The 15,833-nt window shown below is 47.1% G+C and overlaps 1 protein-coding gene and 1 non-coding gene across 2 annotated transcripts in view; both read right to left on the bottom strand.

Moving 5' to 3' along the window:
- The window catches only part of Dync1h1 (dynein cytoplasmic 1 heavy chain 1), a 65,602-nt gene extending 52,890 nt beyond the window's left edge, over positions 1-12,712 (bottom strand). The window contains exons 1-5 of the mRNA XM_021645054.2: positions 12,244-12,712; positions 2,910-2,997; positions 1,239-1,412; positions 852-1,107; positions 413-599 (exon numbers count right to left, since the gene is read on the bottom strand). Coding sequence (XP_021500729.1) covers positions 413-599; positions 852-1,107; positions 1,239-1,412; positions 2,910-2,997; positions 12,244-12,496 — 958 coding nt within the window. The 5' untranslated portion in view covers positions 12,497-12,712. The remainder of the gene's footprint in view (positions 1-412; positions 600-851; positions 1,108-1,238; positions 1,413-2,909; positions 2,998-12,243) is intronic.
- Positions 12,713-15,438: 2,726 nt separating this feature from the next.
- LOC132655469 (5S ribosomal RNA) lies at positions 15,439-15,557 on the bottom strand. Its single transcript, XR_009593277.1, has one exon. It is a non-coding gene; the product is annotated as a 5S ribosomal RNA (ribosomal RNA).
- Positions 15,558-15,833: the final 276 nt, after the last annotated feature.

Genomic DNA, 15,833 nt, shown 5'->3' with positions numbered 1-15,833 from the left:
TCTCTCTAAGAGATTTATTTATTCATTATTTATATAGTATTCTGCCTGCACACCAGAAAGGGCACCAGATCTCATTACAGATGACGTTGCTGGGGACTGAACTCAGAACCTTTGGAAGAACAGCCAGTGCTCTTAACCTCTGAGCCATCTCTCCAGGCCCTTTCTCTCTTTTATTTTATTTTATTGTTTTTTGTTTTTCGAGACAGGGTTTCTCTGTGTAGCCCTGGCTGTCTTGGACTCACTATGTAGACCAGGCTGTCCTCAAACTCACAGAGATCCATCTGCCTTTGCCTCCCAGAGTGCTGGGATTGCAGGCTTGAGCCACTAGGCCCGGTGCATCTAATTCTCATCTAAGATCTTAGGAAGAAAGATCAGAAACTTAATGCATCAGATTATTAGTTCTGGTTTTTACCTGTGTCGGTGTCAAAACTGACAGTGGCATGGAAACGTTTGCCATGCTTTAAGATGTCCAGAGTGAGGAGGACCTCGGGGCTCTCCCGCTTCTCCTGGATGCGGTACAACGCACGTTCCAAGTTTAGCCAAAAGCTGATTTCCTGCAAGGCAGTTCCTGATGCTGGATCTCGGTCGAGTTTTGTCACCTTTGAAGACAAGATAACATGAACTAGTAATCCCTCCCATATACACGTGACAGGTTTGTTCCGAAGCTTGGCAAGATGGTTGGCTTAAATGTTCACACAGTTCACAGTAAACTTTGTCCAGACTCTGGCCCTGCATGAACATCCCTAGAAGCAGGAGGGGCTCCTACCATCACAATATCACAACAAGAACTTGGGCAGTTTCCCAAAGACATTGAAAGGCAAACCATCTGACACTGGTTACAGTGCCCTTACCTTCTGAATTTCTCGGATCCACCGATTAACTCCAGACTGTAGTTGGTTAAGAAAAGTTGGGTCTTCAACCTTATCACCAAAATCTGTAACCTTGGGCTTCTCTCCTCGTTCATAACACTGCTTTGCCACGTTCGTGATGATGGGATGAATTGGCAGGCTGATCTCCGGGATCTCAATATTCTGCTGCAGGTGAAGGAGGCCCATCTCAAGTTCTGCAATCTTTTTTTCAACTGAAGGAGCCATCTTATCACCGTCCCTACAAATAAGGGAGAGTCTCAAAGTCAGAGCACTGCTGGCCTTCACAGCGCTACTTAAGGTCTGCTGAGGGTCACTGAGCTGCACCTTTGACTCAATGGAGCCAAGATGCAGTAAGAAAGCAGTTCTCACCTGTCCGCCTTGCCCGACTCTCTGATGTAGGACTTGAAGAAAGGAGCCACTGCATTGCTGATGAAAGAATGCAGGGTCTCATACGGCGAGTCTTCACTGAGAGTGAGAACCCGGAGCTGGGAAGATACTGGTTTATCTGCATCAATCACAGGGGCTCGCTTGATGAATGCCAAGCTAAAAAGCAAAAAGAAGAAACAACAGAGGAGCCCCATTCTTAATTAGTTTTAACCACTATAGTTTTTGGGTTGAAAACAAGTTAAAACTTTGAGTGTTTAACTTAAGAGCAGACTGAGCTGGGTGTGGTGGCACGCACCTCTAATCCCAGCACTCAGAAGGCAGAAGCAGGAGTATCTGAGTTTCAGGCCAGACAGGAATAGAGAGTGAGACCCTGTCTCAGACCAACCAAACAACCAGACTGAGCAGCTGCTTTTCTAACTGTGACTGTCCTTTCCCACTGTGAGAGAATGCCTGTATCCAGTATCAGAACATGGTTACAGCATGTCCCCATGACACCAGAAAAAGTTATCAACTAGGTTGGCAGAATTCAGAGTTCTGGCTTAAAACCAACCGCTCAAGCCACTGTAAGCTGCACCTCAATCTCACCTGTAGCAAAGTGCACCATAGAACTGTTAATGTCCTGTCAGCTTCCATAACCAAAAGCTACACCTGCTGAACTGGCCAGTTCTCCCAGCCTCACTTCGTATTTTTTTTACCTCTCATCCTACCTCCAGACTCCCCTTCAACTAGATTTCCTATTTCCCTACACATATCACATGGGCCAATGAAATGGCTCAGTGGATAAGGGCTCCTCATGCCAAGTTCAATCCCTCAATCTTCCATCCTGGAACCCACATGGTGGAAGTAGAGGAAAGATTGTACTGTGACCTATCAAGTGGTAGTGTGCTTTCAGTACTGCAAAGGACAGGAATCTGAAGGGAAAACTGACAGACGTGTTTTCGCAGTGCTATAGGCAAATGTCGCTGTACTTCCCCAGCCCATGCATGGCAACTGCTAGCAACTCCTATCTCAGAGTTCTAGTCACACAATATCCACACAAGTCTTCTGCAACCCTTTCCCCCCTTATTTCTTTTCCTATGCAGACCAGGCTAGCCCTAGGCATTTGATCCCTAGCTTCAGCCTTCTAAAAGATGGGATTACAGTATATGCCATTAAGCAACTCCTCTGTAGTCTTAAAACTGCTTGAGAAGTTTTGACTGCCAGTGTGGAATAATGACAGTTTTCACATATGGAAACTTGAATGTTTCTACTGGGGTGACAAGCTGATATAAACTTTCTGGAGGGTGAACCCAGCAACATGCATTAAAACTTCAATGATGCCTTTCCTATGTAATAGTAATACTAGTTTGAAGGATTTATCCTAAAAAAAATAGGCCAACAATGTAGTTAACAAGAATGTTTACTACTCATTTATAATGACAAAAATAAGATAAAAGCAGACATTATTATTAAACCAAGGAATAAAATGTGATAGAAACCCGAAACTACTAGTTCGCACATGACAGCACAAAGCATAAGACTAACACCATGTATGGCAATTAGAATTGGAAAGTTTCAGAATTTACACTGACTTAGAAGTCTTGGCTGTGCTTAAGGTGTATTCATGGGCAGCAGACCTGTGGCACATTATCATAATGGCCTCACAGTACTTACCTATTGGACTTCACCCCATAATGAATGTCTATGTTGATGTTGTAGGAAATAAATTCTTTCTCCTCTTCTCCTTCATCACCAACGTCCTCTACAAATCACAATAATATTATCAAATCACATTGGCATTTCCAATTTCTTATCAAGTCTTATCAAATCTTAGAGACTGATCCTCACCTCAGCCTACCTCATACTACCCTGAAGTCCCAGGGTACTGGCAACTGTTTTTCCTGACTCCTAAATCAAGCATTTGTTTGCTGTGTGATCTTGGGGACAAGGAGGCTACCTTCTCTGTATCTTCCAGGCAACAGCGAGGGCCTGGGTTGTTCGAAGATTAGTAAGAGAACAGATGTGGGCAGCCCAGAAGAGTTAGCCAAATTTTCACTGTCCTGGCCACTAGACTCACCCTCTGTGTCCCAAAAATACAAGTTTTCTCTCCATCCCAAGTGTGGTCTGCTCAGCTGTATACTCACCTTTGTTTGTTAGTTAGTTTGTTTTGTTTCTGTTTTCTCGAGACAGAGTTTCTCTGTGTAGCCTTAGATGTCCTGGACTGGCTCTGTAGACCAGACTGGCCTCAATCACAGAGATCCCCTGCCTCTGCCTCTCAGAGTGCTGGGATTACAGGCATGTGCCACCATGCCCTGGTTTATACTCAGCTCTTGAGACATGACTTGACAAGCATTTCCATGTCACACAGTCAGCCCTAGGCTGGCAGGACTATTAGCCCTGTTTTGCATGTACGGTGTAAATGACCTCCAAGACACTCAGCTGGAAAGCACACATGAGAATGCAGACTTCTACACAAGCCTCTCACCAGCACACAGCAGGGCTAGTCAAGGGTTCAGCCTGCCCTGGAAGACTGCTGACAAGGAATATTCCCAGAGACAGTCACCCAGCTTTCCCTTTGCCCTGTCAAGCACCTGTCAGTCTGTTGTGGGCTCCAGATAGAAGCTCCTCTTCCACTCAAGCTAATGGAAAGCATGGGCCATATAGGGTCCACACAGCACACAGGCCACACAACAAGCTTACTGGAACTTAGCAGTAAACAGCCTCAGAGACAAGAGAACCAGACTTCCAAACGAAAAATCAAAATCATAGAAAAAAACTGTAAGAACGATCTGGGTGTGGTACCTTTAATCCCAGTACCAGGGAGACACAGACAAGCGATTTCTGTGAGTTCAAAGCAAGCTGGATCTACAGTTTCAAGCCAGCAGGGCTATATAGCGAGACTCTCTCGAAATAAAGTAAGACTAAAAGATAATGCAAACTTCTCTATCAATAACCTCCAAGGCATTTGAACATTCTACGTAAATTATCTCCACATGTATGACTCAGAGATGTGAAATACCACCATTAGCAAACTCTACAATCTACAAATTCATTTAACGGGATTATTTAATACCCTGGAGACAGGGTTTCACTGTATAGCTCTGTCTGGCGTAGGACTCACTATGGAAACCAGACTGGCTCAGGCCTCACAGACATCTGCTGGCTTCTGCCTTCTGAATGGTGAGATTAAAGGCATGAGCCACATCAGGCTCGCCTTCATTTTCAAGCCATGAGGTGGGTGAAAAGGCAATAATCCTAAGAGAAGATGCTAACAGAGCTAAGTGGTGTGAAAGAAGGGCACATGACACTGAACTGGGTGCTCCACAAGGCTTCTTTCAGCAATTAAACCTTAAAATTCAGATATAAAATACAGAGCCAGAGCAAACACTGTCTGCTTGGTTAGTTTTAAGATGAGGCAAAAGCAAAATTCAAAATCATGACATTTGCATAAAATGGGTGGAGCTGGAGATCACTGTGCTAAGTGAATAAAGCAGACTCAAAGATGAGATGTCTTCTCTCTTAAGTGGGCTTTGGATTTAGTTGGAGGGGAAGTAGAAAAGGGACTGAGAGGTGAGGGAGCACTCTTAAGTGGGGAGGGAGTAAAAAGGGTAATGGCGTACATGTGAGATGAAGATACAAGTGGAATTATTTGGGGAGCAGGGGAGAGCACTAGGGAACAGGGCTGAATGATAAAGCAAAATGATACCTATGTATGCAAATGTCACAATGAAATCATTTTGTTGTAAGCTAACTTTAAAAATTCATACTAAAAAGCATGATATATATGTATCTATCCAAGAGACAATTTTTTTCCAAACAATTGTTTCTGATACAATTTTAAGGAAGGGGGAAAGAAGTGGGTAGCAGAACATTCTAGTATGCCTAGTATTACTTCTTATTTTTTAAAATAACTGTCCTTATGTGGGAGTTGGCATCTTCCAACAGTACCCTGAAGGCCTCAGGCACACTGAGAATATAAGACAGTGCCCACCCCACAGGCTGCATGCCACCTCTTTATGGCATAAGAGTCCCTGCTCTCTGTTCTTTTTTATTTTATTTTTATTTTTTTGTTTTGTTTTTCTTGTTTTCTGAGACAAGGTGTCCCTGTATAGCCTTGGCTGTCCTGGACTTGCTTTGTAGACCAGGCTGGCCTCAAACTCACAAAGATCCACCTGTCTCTGCCTCCTGAAGTGCTAGGGTTACAGGCTGTGCCACTGCCTGGCTTAGAGTGTTAATACTCTGCGTCTCAGCTGAGGAAAGACTGTATAGTGTGGGTGAGTGCTGAAGAGCAACCCCTGAAGGTGCAGACCGTCAGCATCTACCCACTGCATGCTCCCCAGCAGCACTCGGTTGTCTACGAATCTGGAGCATGACCACCAGGAGCTGTCACCCAGTGCTATGCAGGGCCCATCACGGAGCCTGGACTCATTCATCCAGAATATGAAGGCACACTTTGCCAAGAGATCCAACATGTTCTTCTTGTAGAGGCCCTCCTACCCTGGGCCTGCCCAAATAAAAAGCTTTAGAATGCCTAAGGAGGTGTTTAATTTTTTAACTTTAAAACCCTTTATAAATCAAGTGTCTTTTCAACCACTCAAATTCAGCTATATAGGATAATCCTGCTGCCTGAGATTGGCCACACCTATGCCTGCAGTCTCTAAATTGCAAGCACATAAAGACATGTCACAAACTACAACTGTCAAGGCAGTGGGTTACAAAACACTGTCTTGCTGGGCAAGACAGTTTCAGCACTCGGGAAGCAGAGGCAGGTAGATGAGTTCCAAGATGGACAGTGCTATTACACACACACACTCTCTCTCTCTCTAAATTTTCCACGATCATATAAAACGCATCACAGAATAACACTCAAGTATCACAGACAATAAAAGAACATTCTATAACCACTAAAAGAAATCCTGACACAACTGAAAACTTTAAAGCATTTCTTCCCTAACAGTCATCATTCACACAAATGCAATCACAGAAGAGATGCAGCCAGGCACCGGGTCTCAACCTCCCGCCAATACTTCCTAATCCACAGGGCTCTAGGGCCCACTGCAGGCAGCAGGTGAGTCAGGGCTTTGTAGCAAATGCTGCAGCTCAACACTAGGAGCACTGCAGTGCAGCAGAAAGCTGCTCAGGCGGGCTCAGGAAGGCACGCCCAGTGACATAATCCTCAGACAGGAAGAACTCAGACAGTCCTGCGGCTTTGGTGAAATTCCAGCAGCATGAGAATAAATCAGGGAAGCCACTGCCAGTCAGTCAGAGAAACACATCTGCATCAGTCTTGTTGTACATACTCGGTAACTGCAGAAATCAAAATCTGAATATGCCCATACTCCACTTAAAGCATGTCATGATGTTTAATAAATTATTACCAAATGCTCTTTACAAAAGGCCAAGCTTGATGGCACACACCTGTGATCTCAGCACTGGGTTGGAAGAGGCAGGAGGATCACCACAAGTTGCAGTCAGCCTGATCTACAAAGTAAGCTCCATGTTAGCTAGAGTTATAGACCGCCTCCAAAACTGTGTGTGTTCTCCCTTTTGTTTCTCTGTACACTATTACATCTTCTAAACAGTAAAAAAGTCGACATTTCTACTACTGTAAAAATTTTAATTTTAAAGTTGAGGAAAGACACTTGATTATTTATTTTTAATAATTGGGAAGATGCCTGGTGCCGTGGCACACTCCTGTAAGTGATCCCAGCAAGTTCAAGGTCAGCCTGGTCTACAAAGTCCAGGACAGCCAGGGTTACACAGAGAAATCCTGTCTCAAAGAAGCAAAGCTTACAGAAGCTTGTTTATAGACACAACCTACATGTTTGTCAGGTGCACATTTCAATACATCTTGAATCAGTTTCCTGGTACCTGTGAGCTGCCAGTTAACGCCCAGTTAACACAGGTGAAGAATCACATGGCAGGGCTCAGGAAGTGCTGGGCCGGCCTCCCCAGTTCCTGAGCTGCATGCTACACTGGTGGACACTGGCCACCTGGCAGCAGCATTTGATGGGCCTGCTTCTGCAGGCAGACCACACATCTCAAACACTAGTGCAAAATTAGGAGGACACTGTGCCCTAATGACACTCAACTGCTCGAAGAACTGCACTGCCCTCACCTCAGTAAGCATTTCATCAAGTGTGGGACTGCGCAGCAGGAAATGAGAGAAAGCTTGGTACTTTTCAAGGTTTAATCGCTAAAGTAAAATTTCCTCCCAACTTTCTGCTACAGCCAGATGAAGGCATTCACCTCACACCCTGTACAAGTAACTTGTTACAAGTTCCCGGGTTTTCTTTCATCTTCTTTCCCCTTTAAAATGTGAAACAAATCAATACCGTGTCATGATGGTCACCATCACACCACAGGAACCGTCTTTCTCATGCAACAGCTTCAGCTTTATTCCTTTGTCAGCTCTGGTGCGGAGGACCCTGATCTCACTGCCACACCAGTGGCCTCTGAGAAAGCCAGGCTTTCTCAACCTGAAGGGGTGCATGAAGGCACTAAGGAGGCCTTCCACCCACTCCGCACTCCTAGCTGACAGAAACCTGGAGCTCACTTCAACGAATGTCACTGACACCTCCGGAACTTGGTACTCAGTGCTTCTTTTCTGGAGACAAGGTCTCATGTGGTCTAGGCTGGCCTCGGAACCCACCTTGACCTGGTCCTCCTGCTTCCACTCTTAAGTGCTGGGATTACGGCCGTGCGCTACCATGGGCTGGGAATCAAACCACAGGCTACACCAGCACCTACCAACGGAGGCAACACCCCAGTCCCAAGGCCTCGGTAGTCAACCATGCTGCACGGCAGGCTATATGTCCACTCAGTGATATTTTTTGTGGAGTTTTTGTTTCATTTTACTGAGTTTTGGCTTTTTTTTTTTTTTTTTTTTTTTGGTCTTATTGGTCTTTTGATTTTTGTTTTGAAAGAGAAAAAGAACAACGTTGTATGGGGAGGGGAATGGAAGGGTCTGGAGGAACTGGGGGAAGGGAAAATATAATCAAAATATATTATATGGGGAAAATGTTTTCAATTAAAAAAAGGAAACAACATCCTCTTTTTGTCCTTTCTTTCTTTCTTTTTTTTTTTTTTAACAACATCCTCTTTCTAAGCAGGCTCAAACTTCTAGCATTCCAGTTTCGCTCCTCAGTAATGAAGAGGGATGAGCTGATTTTCTCCTGGGTTCTCAGGCCACCCATTTTTACTGTTTTAAAAAGCAGTGAAGACGCTCTCCTCTTTCTCTGCACTGCCAGCTCTCATTTGCCTGGCCGCATACCGCCTTGCCCTGTATACCTGCACACCGACAGCCCGGCAGTAAGCCCAGGCCTCCTCCACGTGCTTGGATATTACAGAGATAGTACAGAAAACTTTTCTTGTTGATTTAGTAATCGTTGTATTAACCACGTGAGGTGGTAAGTATGGAAATGAGTGCAGGCTGAACATCCACAATCTGAAGACTGACCAGATTAGAGGAAAATTGTGCTGTCTATGCTCCTGGCCCAGCAGTCCTCATCACCTCAGGGGCCCACGGCTGTGTGAATTTCCTAAAGCCACCAATTACTGGATTTCATAATTTCTCATGAATATTAAGTCCTTGGAAAAACAACTTTTGAAAACCCACAGAAACAATTTTCCTATGTCTCCACACAGCTACGTTTCTATGAAGCCGGGCTCATAAAAGGCTTTGTGTGAAATGCGAAAACTTCCTGCACTAATGAAGAGCTGAACCCCTAAATCACCTACCTTGGGAAACACTGCGCTGCCAGTTCAAGACACACACACTAAGAGCAGCCACCACTTCCAGTAGTGAAGAATGAAAACGGAGTGAGGTGAGAGCAAGTGTGTGGCAACCACTTCCCCTCAACACACACACACACTCACACACACACTCAAAACACATACCACCGGATTACCTATCTCTGCCGAGCACTCACAAAGCTGGAGGACACCAGTCACAGAGGCACAGCCCTTATGTTCCTTAGATACCACCAACCTGCCAGGAACACGGCGCAAAGAAACCTGCACCCATAGTGAGAAGTGCTGCAAAAACACCTTGACAGTGCAAACCACCCAGTTAGGAGTCAAGTGCCTTCTTATCTAGAAGAAAACTATTTCTCTCAGACTAGGAACTACAGAAAGGAGAGTTCTTAAGTGACAGTTGTAACTCATCTGCTCACTTGCTGAAGCTTCACCATCAAAATAAGCTGTTAAACTCACCATCTTCTATACTTTGAGGAATTCTGTACTTCAATGCAAAGTTTATAGGTGGTTGGGGTAGCTTAAAAAAGAACACATTTGGCGACATAAAAATTGTCTCTATATATTGGTGGTGATTAGAAATTTCTTTAAAGCAGGGTAGTGGGGAAAGGCCTGCGACAGCTCAGCTGGTGAAACACTTGCCTGGCATGCATTAAATCCTGCACGCTCTCCCCAGCACCACACTAAAAACTGACCATGGTGGGGATCCCCTTAGCAACTGGGAGGCTGAGGCAGGAAGATCAGAAGTTCAAGGCCATGCTTGGCTACATGAGTCTGAGGCCACCTTGGGCTACATGAGAATTTGTCATTTGAAAAAAAGAGAGAAAGAGAAAGGAGGGGAAGCTAGAATTAAAAACAGATTTCCGACTGGAGAGATGGCTCAGAGGTTAACAGCACAGGCTGTCTTCCAGAGGACCCTACCTAGTTCAATTCTCAGCACACACATGGCAGCTCACAACTGTCTGTAACTCCAGCTTCAGGGGAATTCAACATCCTCACATAACCATACATGCAAGCAAAACACCAATGCACATAGAGAATAAAAAGAAATAATCCAAAAAAAGTTTAATAAAAACAATGTTCCCACCTCAGGAAAGCAGCTATGTCATTACTCACAGCTAGCAGTACTCGCTCACCTTTCACTGCAATCAATGTTGCCCTCACATGCCTGACTAAGTGCAGGGCCAACGTGAACTCCTAAGAACCACCCAAACCAAACCCTCCTAGCAGGGGCCCAGGGTCTGCACAGAGCCAGGGCCAGCTCAACATGTGCTTTGCAGGCCCCAGGAGACAGTCAGGTAAGCTCTGTGAGGTCACATGGTCTCAGAGCTCCAAGCCAAGCCAACAGGAGCTACTCCGCGAGACTTCTCAAACAAGCAAATAAACAATATTAACATAAAAAAGGTGGGCTTCGCCGCCTGTGCAACGTCCGGGACCCAACCCTTGGCACAGATAACACAGTCGCTAATAAGGAGACCTTCAGGCATAAACTTGGAGTTTTAATCTTTCCTTGTGTTTCTGTAAGTGAACAAGAAGCTAATGATATGTTACATTACTAGGAATACACCTAAGATTTTGATAAACAAAAATATTTCAGTCTAAGATGGTCAAAATTCCTTAGTCAACTTTCAAAAGTGCAAGTCATTATGGAACCTAGCTGGGAAGCTGGATCGTCACTTGGCTAAGAGAAACGAGCACTGCGTAGACACTGTTCCATTTCCACCCTTGGTACAAGATTGATATGTATGAGAAAAACAAATGCATAATGACCACTCTAGAGCAAAGAACAAAACCTGGGAATTTTCTTCATAAAGAGAAATCATGACTCATGGTTTTGTGTGTTTATGTGTTAAAATCACACAAACCGTGCAACAAAGAATATAAAGAATTAGCTGGAATCAAGCTACTCAAAATCTTTAAAAACATACGTTAAAATTTATTTTAATAAAATGATGTATTTGCACACACAGCTCTCCCCAATGACCAAAAAAGTATGGGTCAAAGGGCACGTGGGACTCTACCCTGGTAAGGATTTCAGATGATTTTTAGTTCAGGTATGTTTCAAATTTTCTATAGTTACAAGGTTTTTTTTGGGGGGGGCAAAAGTTTTTTCCCCCTTTTTACACTAGTAATTTCAACACAGAGATAAATACAAACCCCAAATGCTAAGGAGACTACCTTAAACCACACTAACCGAACAGGCACCTAGCATAATGCTGTAAACATTCCGTTTGGCTCAAAGAAAAATATTTTGCTGTCTTCTAACTTCTGGCCCAAACCAAAGCCACAACGAACATTTTGTTAAGAAGAATAGCCTTTAAGAGATACAAACTTTCCTGAAAGATACAAACTATCCAAAAGGGTAACCTCGCTGGTTCTCTAACCGAAGCACACCGGCTTCGGAACTTGCTGGCAAGCATTCTCAGACCATCTTCAATCCCGAAGGGTTAACTTAAGACAGCACCTCTGGATTCCTAGGGGGATGCCACACCCATCCACCAGCATGTCACACATGCTCCCCTGATGCTACAAAGTGGTTTTAGAGACCCAAGGAGGAAGGAATCCTGCAAGCAAGCTCCAGATTCCAGACGAATCTAGGGATGCTGACAGCGTCTCTACTGGAGCACTCCAGTGGAGCATGTCAGCTTTTTCGCCTCCTTCCCCAACTAGGTAACCAACCGTTTTTAAATCTTTGACATTTGACTTAAATGTTACAGGGCTGTCATTAGGGTCGTCTAAGTAACAATTTCAAGTCATGATCTCAGCAAAACAAGCAATGGTCTGGAAACTGGTATTTGTCTAGTCTAAGGTCCGGTACTTGCTGGTGACCTTGGACCAAGCCATGGGACTGGGCTTCCTGGTTTGTAAATGGGGAGGATGCACCCACTCAGCAACGATGCTGCGAGGCCTACACGGTAGGCAGCGACAGACAGCAGAGGTACTGGGTGCACAGGGCCTGGCCGCTCCGGCTCCCTCCAACCCACCGGTCCCCGAGCCCACTCAGGGGCCAGCACCTAGGCTACCCTAGACACATCCTTCCCAAAGCGGGCTGAGCCTGGAATCGAAACCGGAAAGCTCATGTGACTTTGGAGGCAGGGATGCGGCCCTATGCCCGGCCAGGCCCGGGAGACGCCGTCTCCACCCAACTCGGCCATCTTGAGAAGGCGCATAGACAAAGCGACCCCACTGTGCGGGCGCTGGCGGCCCGGGCACCCCCGCCGCCCCACGCGACCAGGGAGGGGGAGCCGCGCACCTTTGAGGGTGGAGCGCTCCACCAGGACCGTGTGGACCTGCGGGTCTGACAGGAACTTGCGCATCTGCTCCAGGGCGCTCTTCTCCTCCAGCGCCGCCTCCAGCGCCGCCGGCGCGTCGCCGCCATCCTCCAGCAGCAGCGGCACAAGCTTGCGCAGGTGCTTCTGCAGCACCGACACGTCCGCCACATTCTGCACCGCCGACACCTCCAGGCCGGCCGAGCCGTCCTCGCCGCCGCCGCCCGGCTCCGACATGGCGGATTCGCGGGAGGGAGGGAGAGAGAAAAGAGAGAGAGAGAAAGAGAGTCGAGAAGGGCGGCCTCTGGCGCGAGAGGGCAGCGAGCGAGAGGGACGGACGAGCAGAGACGCTGTGTCCGCTAGCCCGCGGCCGACTGCGGACAGCGGAGCCGGCTCCGCCCTAAAGGCCGCCGCTCCCGCCGGCCCCGCCCCGCCCGCTGGCTGCAGCCACCGGCGCCCGCTCGCGGTCTGCGTCGTGACGTTACGCATGCGCCTGGAGGAGGGGCTAGGTGCGGCACCGCGTGGCCTTTTGGGATTTGTAGTCCATAGGTAGGGTGGGGGGGAAACCGGCGTCTCTCCGCCCTAGAGTGGCCCAGGAATCGCGTCTGTCTCCATTACTGAGTGACAGAGAATATCATAGAGCCCCTCAGACTCCTTCAATAGTGTATGAAGGATGCACCGACGAGAGCTGACGTTTAATAAGAGCTCATCCTGTACCTGGCGTTATTCTAAACAATCTACGTTCTCCCATTGAATGAATGAACGAGTGAATGAATGAATGAGTCTCGAGTGCCAACATCAACCTCAGCCCACTAGTTATCAGATACACATGAGGGAGGAGTTTTTTTCAGAGAGAGAGGGGATGAGGGGCATGCCCACAATTACCTTGCTAAACTGGTTTGTTGTTTGTTTTTATTGTTTCGGTTTTCTAGGCAGGGTTTCTCTGTGTAGCCTTGGCTGTCCTGGACTTACTTTGTTGACCAGCCTGCCATGAGTGAGGGGAGGTGTTCTTAACTGAGGAACTGGCCTCAGGGAAGGGAAGGCTATGTCTGGGTGGAGGAGGACTGAAGTGCAGCCCAAGATTAGGCCGAAAAAAACCTGACTGGTAGGTAACATCGAGCTGTGAAGGGAATTGGCTCCTGCAGATGCTTACCAAGCAAGGTTGATGTGACCGTAAGGGGAGGACTGAGCCTGAGCTCCCCGAGCCCTGAACCTCCACAACCATTCTAGGGACTCAATCTGGTTGGCAGGAGGCAGGGCCTGGGATGCCTCTCAAAGAAGTTTCCCTGCTTCTGACCCACCACCCCTTCCCCCATACACAGAGAACTTAAAGGCCAAAATTCAGCTGCTTGCTTTCTTAGGAATAGTTATTGGCCTTTGAAAGTTCAGATTCATAACTCGCTTCTTCATCATACAGGGAACTAGGCCAAAGTCATCTTTTAAAACATGATAATGCAGAGTCAGAAAGCCGAGTCCTGATTGGTGGGACGATGATGGTATGATTTGATTCTCCCAAATCATCTTTGGAAAACGGAGAGCCTACAATATGCTTATTCCTTGTACGAGCATCCAGTGCCAGGTCCCAGAGGCTGCTGATGGAGCCCAGAAACTACTCAGATGACTCTTCCAGAAGCTTGTGAGAGAGGACAGATAAATATCCCCAACTCCCTCCCTCCCTCCATTAGTTTGCCCTGGTGTGATATGTTCTAAAGAATCTTCCAGACTCGAGAGGACAGACCCAAAGCAGCTTTGATGTGTTGGTACTATGGAGGTGCTGACCCACCAGCAGTGACCCATGCTGAATGTCCACTTAACACCAGGTGTTACTGTCTCCCTCTGCACAGCCTGCAGAGACGACGGCCTGACCTCCAGAAACCTTCAGGGACTATGGGGGTGGGGGCTGACGGCATGCTGGCTGCACCGTGAGTCAGCATGTGCCTGGGAAGTGCAGTCATTCAGTCATCCAAGGGACGCACTCATCTGCAACCCGGCTTCAGGTCAAGGAACAGACAGCAGGCTCGACTGTGGATTGTTATTATTTCAAAGAAGACAGAAATTATCTGTCTACACGGATTCACAAAAGGCTCAAACCTGCTTGCTTTTTTTTTTTCTTTTTGAAATTTCTAAACCTGTTTGTTTTTAATGCAGCAAGAACAGCCAAGCTTGAGGAGCAGCTTGCTGCACACAGGCTGCTGAGACTTCTAAGGGCATCACTCCCGAGGCTGGCCAGACTGAGACAGGGCTGACGCAGAAGTGGAACCCACCTGAAGGTGCCCTTCTGCCTCATGGCATAGGACTCAGCTGAACCCCTACCCTGGCCTCTCCATAGTCTCTGGTCCAGGAAAGGACCTGCTTTCACTTGTGGAGAGGTGCTGGAGAGGCCCTTCTCGGCTGATGTGGGATGATGGTGACTCATTTTTATCATAAACTGGTGCTATACCAGTTTTATCTTGTCCATTCTCAACATCCCTTTAAAATACTGCCTGGAGTTCTGCTCAGGCCCAACTTGGTATCAGACCCATCCTCCTCCTTCTGCCCCCTCTACCAACCCGTGGACAGCACACAGTCTCTCAGTGCGGCCCTGGCAAAGCAGCATCTCCAGGCTGTGCTTCTATGTACCCCTTCTCTGAATTCCATACCGGACTTTTTTATTTTTATTTTTTTGATTCAAGGCCTTCTCATATAACCCTGATTGGCCTGGTACTCACTACTTAGGGCATGCTCACTCCAGACTCGAGCCGTCTTTCTCTCTTGGCCTGTCATTCCAATGCTAGAACTGTGGAGTGCCCTGTCATACCTGATTGGCATTGGGCCACTTTTCCAGGTCATTTGACAGAACTATCAGGCCTAGAGAACACGGGACACTTGCTTAATGTGTGTTCCCCGCCTGGGGATGGGGGCAGTGGAGGTGGAGGGGTACATGAATGTTTCACAGAGCATGTAAAGGTTTGAACTTCCCCGCCACACTTCCAGCCAGACTATACCATTTGGGAGGTAGGCGCTGCTGGAGGACCCAGCCAGCATTCACCTCGCTGCAGGATGCCTTTTGATGAACCTTGCTCCAGGATCCACCGCCCACCCTCCGTTTCTGTCTTGGTTTGGTGGTTTTTTGTTTTGTTTTGTGTGTGCGTGCGTGCGTGTTTGTGTGCGTGTGTGTGTGTGTGTGTGTGTGTGTTTAAAGCCTACAGCACCCCGTATTCCCAGGTGGTCTCCCATCCAAGTACTAACCAGGCCCGACCATACTTAGCTTCCGAGATCAGAGGAGATCGGGCGCGTTCAGGGTGGTATGGCCATAGACTTGGTTTGGTGTTAAATGGACCTCAGGGTGAGGACTGAACTGAATCCAAGTCTTAGAAGTTTCAAGACCAGCAGGTTGGAATTGGAGACCAGTGGAGACGGTCTCCGCTCTCCGGCAGGAACAGAACAGTCCGTTTGCGCCCTCTGGTGGTCGGGAATTTTCTCTCCCTTTTAGGGCCTTTCCACCTCCATCTCCCCATCCATCTGTTTCACTACGCCCTGTCGCCTAGAGAATACCAGTCTGAGGTTCAGCCCATATCCCACTACCTACGAGGAA

Source organism: Meriones unguiculatus, chromosome 7 (assembly GCF_030254825.1).
Source record: "Meriones unguiculatus strain TT.TT164.6M chromosome 7, Bangor_MerUng_6.1, whole genome shotgun sequence".
Classification (NCBI taxonomy): domain Eukaryota; kingdom Metazoa; phylum Chordata; class Mammalia; order Rodentia; family Muridae; genus Meriones; species Meriones unguiculatus.
The sequence above is the reverse complement of the archived record's forward strand: the minus strand, read 5'-3'. Positions and strand labels throughout refer to the sequence as shown.